The sequence below is a fragment of the Acartia tonsa genome, chromosome 4, assembly GCF_053477335.1.
Source record: "Acartia tonsa isolate MP-2025a chromosome 4, ASM5347733v1, whole genome shotgun sequence".
In the NCBI taxonomy this organism is placed as follows: domain Eukaryota; kingdom Metazoa; phylum Arthropoda; class Copepoda; order Calanoida; family Acartiidae; genus Acartia; species Acartia tonsa.
Window position 1 is genome coordinate 41459596 of NC_137263.1, and position 8995 is coordinate 41468590.

The following is an 8995-nucleotide window of genomic DNA, read 5'->3' on the forward strand; positions in this document are numbered from 1 at the left end:
TATTTTCACTTTCTAACATGGTGAAATTTGGTATACTAGACGTCTAGTTTTTGATCTGTGGATAACTGTTTATTGGGGTTGTCACTTTTTAGGGTAAAACTTTCCCTTTTTTCACTTTCCTTCTGTCTTAACAAGTGTATGAGTCACTGGGTTATGAACCCTGGTGTGTGACAAGTTCATTGACTGCTTAAAACAATCTCATTCTGACAACCATTCTTCCACCAAAGGCCTGTAATATTTTAAGTTTGATTATAAAGGAAATGGTTGTGGTTTTTAAATTTAAAGATGTGATAAAAGAAACGAATAAATAATTTGTTGATTTTGAACTTTTTTATCCTTGTTACAATATTAAACATTTTATAGGATACTACTTGGATGTTGCATTTTGGACAAGGACAAGCTATGTTAGAAGGTAAGTGTTTTAAAGCTTACTTTTTACATTATATTCCACTTTACAAAAAAAAGGAGAAAAAAAATTAATTAGCTTGCCAAGTATATTTTTTTTTGCATAAAAGAGAAAGAGAAAAGAAAAGGAAATTTTTTATGTAGTACCTGTAATACTAAAATTTTGGTGATTTATTCCTTGCTGTGGGCAATGATGATTAGGCGGGAAATCTCTGCTAGGGTGATCTTGTATGCGATCCTGCTGGGTAGGATCAAGCAACATGCTCCCTGTGGCATGCAGTTTAGGAGCTCTCGGAAGGTGATGGATGAAGACAGGTATAATCTGTATACTGTTTCTTCATTGGTTTCTGTGAGGGTTCTGATGGTCTGCAGTATCTCAGGCAGGCGATATGCGCGGGAGTAGGTGGATATTTGCATCAACAGGTGACGTTTTGCAGGAACGGTGTGGTTGATCAACGGCATGCTGGGCAGTATCAGGTATCGGTTGGTCATCTTCTCCAGGTACTTGGTGGAGAAGTTAGGAATTGTGCTTAAAACCTCTCTGTTGGCATGATGCCAGAGGCCACACATTTCTCCTTCGGGAGTGAGCGGGTATCTTTTTGGAGGCTCCAAGACTTGGAATTTGAAATTATTCAAAGTAACAGAGACAATACTGCGATCTTGGTGAATGTGCTTCAAGGAAGGAACCCACGAATGTGGACAACTCGTATTGGCGAGTCTCACCAAGTTGGCTCCCTGGCTATATACCATGGTAGGTACATATAAGCCCTGCGTTATGGCGTATGAGGTTGTTTGGGCCTCATACACTGTCAGCTGGTCTGTCACCAAATCCCAAGTGCATGATTTAGCTGTCCCCCTGGAGAAGTTTGATACATGACTCAGCTGGTAGGTCTTGATAATATTATTACTGAGTATTATCTGGGGACAGCTATTCTTCAGAGTGCTCATGCCTTCTTGGTTTACTTTCCCCATATCCCGCGTTATCTGTGGAATACTGGTCATGTTGGTGTTGATCTGCTCGACCACAGCTAATGGGGTAGGATAGATCATGTTGGTGAAGAATGCTCTTCTTTCATTTAGGTCGCTGACTGTGAAGCCGTCCATCAGTCTTCGTTTCAGTGAGTAAATCTTTTTGCGCTTGGAGGGTTGTTCTGCTGATGGAATGGGCGCCCTTGTTTTAGGGGTTACCTCTGTATTTGGGGGCGAGTTTGGGGCTGAAATTATGTATTGTGGGCTTCCAGGAGGGGTCCTAGGACCAAAGTTGGGTTTATATGATGGCGAATTTGAAGGTCCGGGGGGGCATTCTGGGGACTTTCTAGGGGGCGTGCTGGCGCGTGCTGTTCTCTTAGGGGATGGGGGGTTGTAGTCGGGGCTGGAGCCACGGGGTTTTGTCCACGAGTAAGTCTTCTTTACGCGTTTATTAGGGGCGCCGCCGCCTGAAACATTTAAAGCATAAGTTTTATATAGTATCACAGTTAGTTTACATTGTATCACATTGAGTTACAATAAATTTGGGAGGAGCTTTGCTCCTTCACTAAAATTGAAATAATATATGTTTCTATCAACAAAAATGATATGTGTAGAGATAATTTTCGAGTTTGTTTACATATGATTTTTGGCGGTGAAAGGACAATGGAGAATAATTTATATTTACATCAAAATATAGTTATTTTGTGGTTAAGATTTAGCATAAGTTTAACAATGTTTACTAGTAAGTGCAGGGGTTGGATATTGGAAGATATTTTCATATTTAATATTGAAAGAAAATTTTCATTTTGATATACAAAATAGATTTTATTGGTAAATTTTAATATTTTAATAAGTTGATAAATTTGTAGGGTGTTATAAATGGAAAATAAAATATATATATAGATAGGTTGAGAGATAAATATTACAGTGTAGTCATAATATTACAAAAAAAATTCAGGGGGGGGGTAAATGGGAAATAATTTTGTTGTCTCCAAAAGAAAAATTTATAGATAGGGTGTGAAGATAAATGTTAAATTGTAGTTAAAATAATAAAAAGATTGTGGGGGGGGGGTGTTAAATGGGAAATAATTTTATGGGTCTCCAAAAGAAATATTTATAGATAGGATGTGAAGATAAATGTTACATTGTTGAAAGCTTACAAATTATGGAGGGTTGGGTAAATGAAAAATAAATTTTATATATCCCCAAAAATAATGTTTATGGATAAGTTTTAGCAATAAATGTTACAGTATAATCAAAACATTACAAAATGTGGAGGGGGGGGGTAATTGAAAATAAAATTTTCTATATGTAAATTAAGCCTTTATAATTGATGTGTAAGAAGAAATATGTTATTGGAAAATTAAATTTTTGTGTAACAGTAACTTTTAGATTAGCTTGCTTACAGATTATCAATTATAAATGATAAATCTACACTTTTTGTTCGGTTCAAATTTTTAATAGGCTATTTGTTAGCGAGATATAACTATGAAAAATAATAGAGTTACCTGATTTTTTAGGACTTGGTGGATCTAGTGGTTGTATTTCATCATCAGAAAAGCAGTCATATACTGGCTGTTTCTGCGCCATCATTGAATATGAGTGCTGTATTCTTCCCTAGCCTCTCGTTTCCGGATCCTAATGAGTTAAGTTCTGAAGATCTTGGAGCCGTTGAAGGAGTGGTTCTTGATGGAGCTGGCAAAACTGCTCCCAGGTAATCTGTAAGACATATAATATGTAAGGGAAAAAAAATTGCATTTTTTGGAAAATATCTATTTATATAAAAAAAATCTTATTATTTTAGAGGTTTCCGAATTGACTTGAATACGTGGTTGCTTATCGCGATTCTCGTCCTTGTGCTGTTGTTGGTCTTAACGCAAATGTGTATGGTTTTCGTTAAGTTGGGAGGTATGTCTCTAATTTAATTAAATATTTATGATAAAGAATATATTTTTACTTTTCTATCTGTATTTTTAAATTTCCTTATACGGAAAGGAGAGTTAAAATAATGCAAGCGCTGTATGCCGCGTAAAATTTTTTACTAGTAATGAACTAAAATTCGCGTGTGTTTCATTGTTTATATAAATTATTGGAGTGAGGATATTCTTTGTAAAACAATTTTTAATATTTTAGCGTTATTTGAACGGTGTTTTCGACGGACAAACAATATTCGGCGAGTGGAGGAGGGAAATGGAGCCCACATTGAAATGAATCCGTTAAACCCTGCTGGAAATAACATCTATGATGATGTTGAGTTCTAGAGAGTGAATTCAAATCGTATTTAATAAAATTATACAAGTTAGTTTAAATAAGAGGTCAACAGAAAATTTGAGGATTTTATTATATTTAATATAGAAATTTGAAAGTAATTTGGGTATTTTTATATGATAAAGCTTGTATAAATTTGTGAAATACGACCTAATTTCTGTGTGTTTTCTATTTAAGAACATTATAAAAAAAATTTTACCTGATTTTTCAGCACTTTAGTAATAAAGTTGATCTAATGATCTCTGTAAGGCAGAGTAATGATAACAAATGTGATTTTAATTATTAAAGTACTTTTCACTGAGTATTGTGTCTATCTTTTTAACTTTTGTAACCGTTTTCTTCTATAATTATTCACTATAACTTGAATATGTTTTTGCTTTCAGATTTATTGCGAATATGGATATTTATTCTATTTTGTTTGATGTCGGCGATGAAACTGGGGGTCAGGATCTGGGGGTCGGCGATTTTAAATCGGAGTATGAGGGGGATGGAGGAGACGGGGGAACTGTGTTGTCCGGTGGGGATGGCAATACTCTGACGATTAATGTGGTGGTGGGGGGCAGTGTTATTGCGATCTGCGTTCTCTCAATGTAAGTAAAAAAATTTTTATTGTTGGTTAATATCGTTATTTTTGAAAACAAAGTAGCAGTCAAGAAATTGTTTTTGTGTGAAGTTTATCTTTGCTATTTTTGTGTTGGCTTCAACAAAGAAGGGTGTGTTTTTTAAGTTGACTAAATCTATGTTTAAAATTCCATTCGGGAAGTCTATTGCTTGTAATAGTAAACCGTGTTCTAATTGTGGGCGTTCAAGCTGTATTAAGCATAAAAATTTTTCATCAAATTGAATTTCAATCTTGGAATCAAGCTTGGTATGTCCTGGCAGGATAACGAATGATGTAAGGGAGGTTAAGTAGTAGTCTGCCTTTATTTGTTCAATTTTAAAGTATGGTGATCCGTGGATGATTAGTTCATACATCTAATGTTTTTTTTGTTGTTTCAGGTTGTTTCGGATGCTGTTCAAGCGCTTATGGAGACAATCCACCGGTAAGATTTGTTCTTAAATTTCGAATGGGAATTGGGCTTGATTGTTTAAAATGAAACGTTTAAACAGGTAGTTTATTAGTTTGTAGGTACCATAAATGTAAAATAATACAGATGAGATTAGGGCCGTCACTAGAATAATTGCTACTGGCAGTAAAAACAAGATTGCTATCAAAATACCGATAAATTGGGCTGGGTTCAGTTCCTCAGTATGGTTGATTACAGTTTTCATAGATTGAATGTTTTCTTTTTAGTTGCCAACCGAGATCTCAACGATGTTATCGGGTCTGGAGATGCTGCGGGTGAACTAATCCAGGTACATTTTTTAGATTCTGGAAAAGAAATAATTATTTTGTCGAATATAATTAAAAGGGAGATGCAATATAATCAAAAAAGATATACAATTTAAGAGTTATAATGCAAGAAAAAATACATAAAAAAACGAAATATTGAAGGAAAACTTAAAAAATATAATATTTTTAGCTGGAACCTGTCAGCGCCAGCGCCAAGACCTGCACTCAGCCCCGTCCCGGCCTGGTGAGAAAGGTAAGAATAGGGTTTAATTTATTAATGGTAGGTAGTTAAGCTTTAAAGAATATTACGCAATTTTATTCGGTTCTTTAAGAATACTTTATTATTTTAGAGGTTGACTGCGTTCGAGCCGAGACGGATTAATTTTGTAAGTTTGTATTTCATTTATTGGTGTGGGAGGGGATTTTGAAGGGTATTAATAAGTAGTTAAAATAATTTCTTAAGTTTTTTATAGGTTTAGTTAGTAAATTTCTTGATTAAAATCTTATTTAATATTTTAGGATGAGGTTTGAAGCGTCTGTTATTTCTAAGAAGAATTACTACTACCCACATTTCAACATAGTTGGGGGGGGGTTAGTTTAAAAATGTTTTTCTTCTTAAAAATACTAGGGCTAAATTTAGGTAAAACATAAGTAGAGATTTTCGATGGGTTAAGTTATTTATTTGTTAGAAGGGTTTAAGTTTAGGGTACGTATTTAATTTAGGATTAGCAGTTGGATAAGGAAAAAAAAAAATATGTTGGATTGTATTAACTTTTAGGGGGGGGAGAAAAATAGGGGGGGAGGTTGTAGAATAAAGGATTGTAGTGGTTTAGTATATGAATGGAGAGAAATTTTACAGGATAAAAGGAAACGAAAGTAAAAAAAATTGTGGGTAGGTATTTAAATACGTAATTTTAATTGTAAAAAATGTTCGGAAAGGTGGGGGGTTAAATTTGGGGGGGGGTAATAAGATTAAAAGAATTAAGATTTGTTTTCGGGCGCAGAGATTTAAGTTAGGACGAATTTAATTTTAAGGTGGGGGTTAAATTTGGGGGGGGGTAATAAAATTGAAAAGAATTAAGATTTCTTTTCGGGCGCAGAAATTTAGGACGAATTTAATTTTAAGGTGGGATATTTTAAAATTTAAGGAGTTAATATTTCTTCTCGGGCGCAAGGATTTAGGTTAGGATGAAATTAATTTTAAGGTTGAGGTTAAATTTGGGGGGGGTAATAAAATTGAAAAGAATTAAGATTTCTTTTCGGGCGCAGAGATTTAGGACGAATTTAATTTTAAGGTGGGATATTTTAAAATTTAAGGAGTTAATATTTCTTCTCGGGCGCAAGGATTTAGGTTAGGATGAAATTAAAAAATGAGAAAATCTTTACTAGAATGTTATTAACCTATGTATTATTATGATGTATATTTTTAGAGGAAAAGACCACTACATTCCTGACAACTGAATAACATTTGGTTTGGAGGGGGGGGTTTAGGCTATTGAACATTATATCTTAATATTGATGGGTATCGTTAGATTTATTATTGGAATGAAAGTAAGTGTAAAGAAAAATTTATCAAGGGATTTGAAGGGAAATTTAAAGGTTGTAAAATTAGGGGAAATATGTATGGAATAAGGATTTAGAGTTTAGTGCTTTGAAAGTAATTTTAAATAAATTTAGGGGGTTAATTTATTTATGCACTATTGTCAGGTTTGGAATGGCTTTTTCTCAAAAAATAAAAGAATTTTAGTCTTTGACTAAATTCTTAAAGTTATTTAAGATAAAATATTTAAGATTTGGTGTTAAGATTTTGGTTTAAAGTTAAATTAAAGGACTATTTCTGTTTTTAAAATTCCAAATTTGATATTCAAAAATTCTTTATTATCAGGTGTGTGTCTTAGGGCTTGGACATCCTGGAGAATTTATACTGTAGTATTTTAAGAAAGTCTTTACTTCGAAATTATGAAACTTAAATATATTTGTTAAATATTTGCGTAAAATTTAAGTAAAAGTTAAAAATGGAGTGCGTTATTTTAATGGCGTGGGTTGGATGGAGGGTTTAAATAAAATCGTTAAAATTTTAGAATATTCTTCAGGAATGTTAACGAAAGACACACCACTGTATAATAACAGAGGTAAAATATGATAGATTTTAATTTATCATTAAATTGATATTGGTAAAACCAAAGAAAAGAATTTGTTTCGAGATACATTAATTTAACACCTATTTGTATAAATGGAGGTAAAAATAGATTTTTATTAGCTTCTTAACGTATCGGAAATAATTTATTTGAATAGATGGTTAATTAAAGGGAACAAGAAGAATTATGGGTGTTAGTTAAGTGCTATGTAAATCAAGTAGCGTTTAAAATCTGTTGTATTAAGGGGAATCATTCTTTTGTACTATAAGATTTATGGGTTATGGTGTTAAAATATTTTGAGCGAAGCTAGTGGAAATCTGTATTTATCTTCATTATTTTAACAAGGATGTAAATTTTCAAAATTTATTTGTAAATATGTAAAGTTTGTATAAATTAAACTAAAATTTGCAATTTTTAAAGATTTAAAGTTTAGAAAAGATCGTTTTATAATATTATTAGCATTCTTGTGATAAAAAATTGTACCTAAGAAATTTGTATATAAAAGATTAGAGTATTTGACTAAATTACGCTTATATTTCAAAAGAACTTGTACCTGTTTTTAGTAATTATGTGACAGAAATTTATGTAACGTTGTTTTAAGACGAAAATTAAAATAAAAGTGGTTTATAAATCTCACGTTTTCTTTTCTTATTTTATCTATAAATTAAAATTTGATAAAGAATTAAACAAGTGAGTGTATTAAAATAATTTCGAGGTGAATGTTTTTTTATGAATATTGTTTGATTCTTTATAAATGTTTCGGAAAGATTGGAACTAGTTTTAGTGAAAGAAAAATGTTTTAAAAAATTTTTCACTTCCTTGGAATAAAAATTGTTTTAAATTTACGGAAATTTCGAGGTCAGAATTTATTTTAAAAGATCATAAAGGTTGAATGTTTTCAAATCTAATTAAAATATTAATCTTTAAATGGTCGTTTTAAAAGATAAAGACGATTAATCGATTGCGTCTTTTTTCTTAATTTGATAATACCTAGTTGTATATTTCCGATACATGAATTTTAATGTAAATCTGCTTTTAAGATCTCGTAAAAAAAACTGATTTTATGAAAAGAAAAGGTGTTATGATAAACCAATTTAAAACGTAATACCTAGTTATTTTGATTAAGATTAAAAAAAAGTTGTATTTATTTCGAATATAATTCTAAAATTTGTACTATTATGTGGTTGAAAGTAAGATTAAAGTTTATTGAGTAGGAGCAGGTTAGTTTGAATACAATGGGTGAAAAATACATTGTAAAATTTTGGTTAGAAATAAGTAGGGGCAATTTAACTTGTGTGTTTAGTGGACCAAAAAAGATTTATGGCACGAGGATACAATAAGCTTGTGCGGAGGGGAGGGGGTTATAAAATTTATGGGGTGGTATTAAGATATTTAGATAAATATTGAGATTTCGTTATCTTTATGGTTATAAACATTAATTTAAATGGTAGGTTGTAAGATTTATGCGGTAAATATTTGGTAAGAAAATTGACAAGAAGTTTTCATCTGCCGAAAATAGATGTAGAGAAACCGTTGGCCAAATATTTGAAGATTTATGTTGGCAATCAAGAAGGACTAGAAATTTGGATTACAGGATGGAAATAAGTTAACCGTTATTAAATATTTGTTTGCAAGAATGTTCTATAAAGCTTAGATTAGAAAAAAAATATTCTTAATAGTATGGAATTTATCTTATATGTAAATATTGGATCGATTTTAACATGGAATTATAAACGGCTTAAAGGTATGAATAATAGAGCTTGGATTTCATTAGAGGAGAGCGGTGAGAATTGCGTGTTCTATAATGCTTAGTATTTAATGAAAATAGGTAATAATGCGATTAAAGAAGTTATTAGGTAAGAATAGAAGGTTTAATTTTCTA

At 31.9% G+C, this 8995-nt stretch overlaps 1 protein-coding gene across 1 annotated transcript; it reads left to right on the forward strand.

Annotated features, from left to right (window-relative positions):
• Positions 1-2934: 2934 nt before the first annotated feature.
• On the forward strand, positions 2935-5693 carry LOC145318326 (uncharacterized). Its single transcript, XM_080159628.1, has 7 exons — positions 2935-3088; positions 3179-3282; positions 3508-4232; positions 4642-4685; positions 4937-4998; positions 5166-5228; positions 5495-5693. Exons 3-7 carry the CDS (start codon positions 4039-4041, stop codon positions 5504-5506), a joined length of 375 nt encoding a protein of 124 aa, XP_080015754.1. The 5' UTR covers positions 2935-3088; positions 3179-3282; positions 3508-4038; the 3' UTR covers positions 5507-5693.
• Positions 5694-8995: the final 3302 nt, after the last annotated feature.

What these genes read in the sequence shown, in the direction of transcription:
- LOC145318326 (XM_080159628.1), top strand. Translation starts at nt 4,039, where the DNA reads ATGGATATTTATTCTATTTTGTTTGATGTCGGCGATGAAACTGGGGGT. An exon ending in GCGATCTGCGTTCTCTCAAT is followed by an intron (nt 4,233 to 4,641) that starts GTAAGTAAAAAA and finishes TTGTTGTTTCAG; the next exon opens with GTTGTTTCGGATGCTGTTCA. An exon ending in CTGCGGGTGAACTAATCCAG is followed by an intron (nt 4,999 to 5,165) that starts GTACATTTTTTA and finishes TAATATTTTTAG; the next exon opens with CTGGAACCTGTCAGCGCCAG.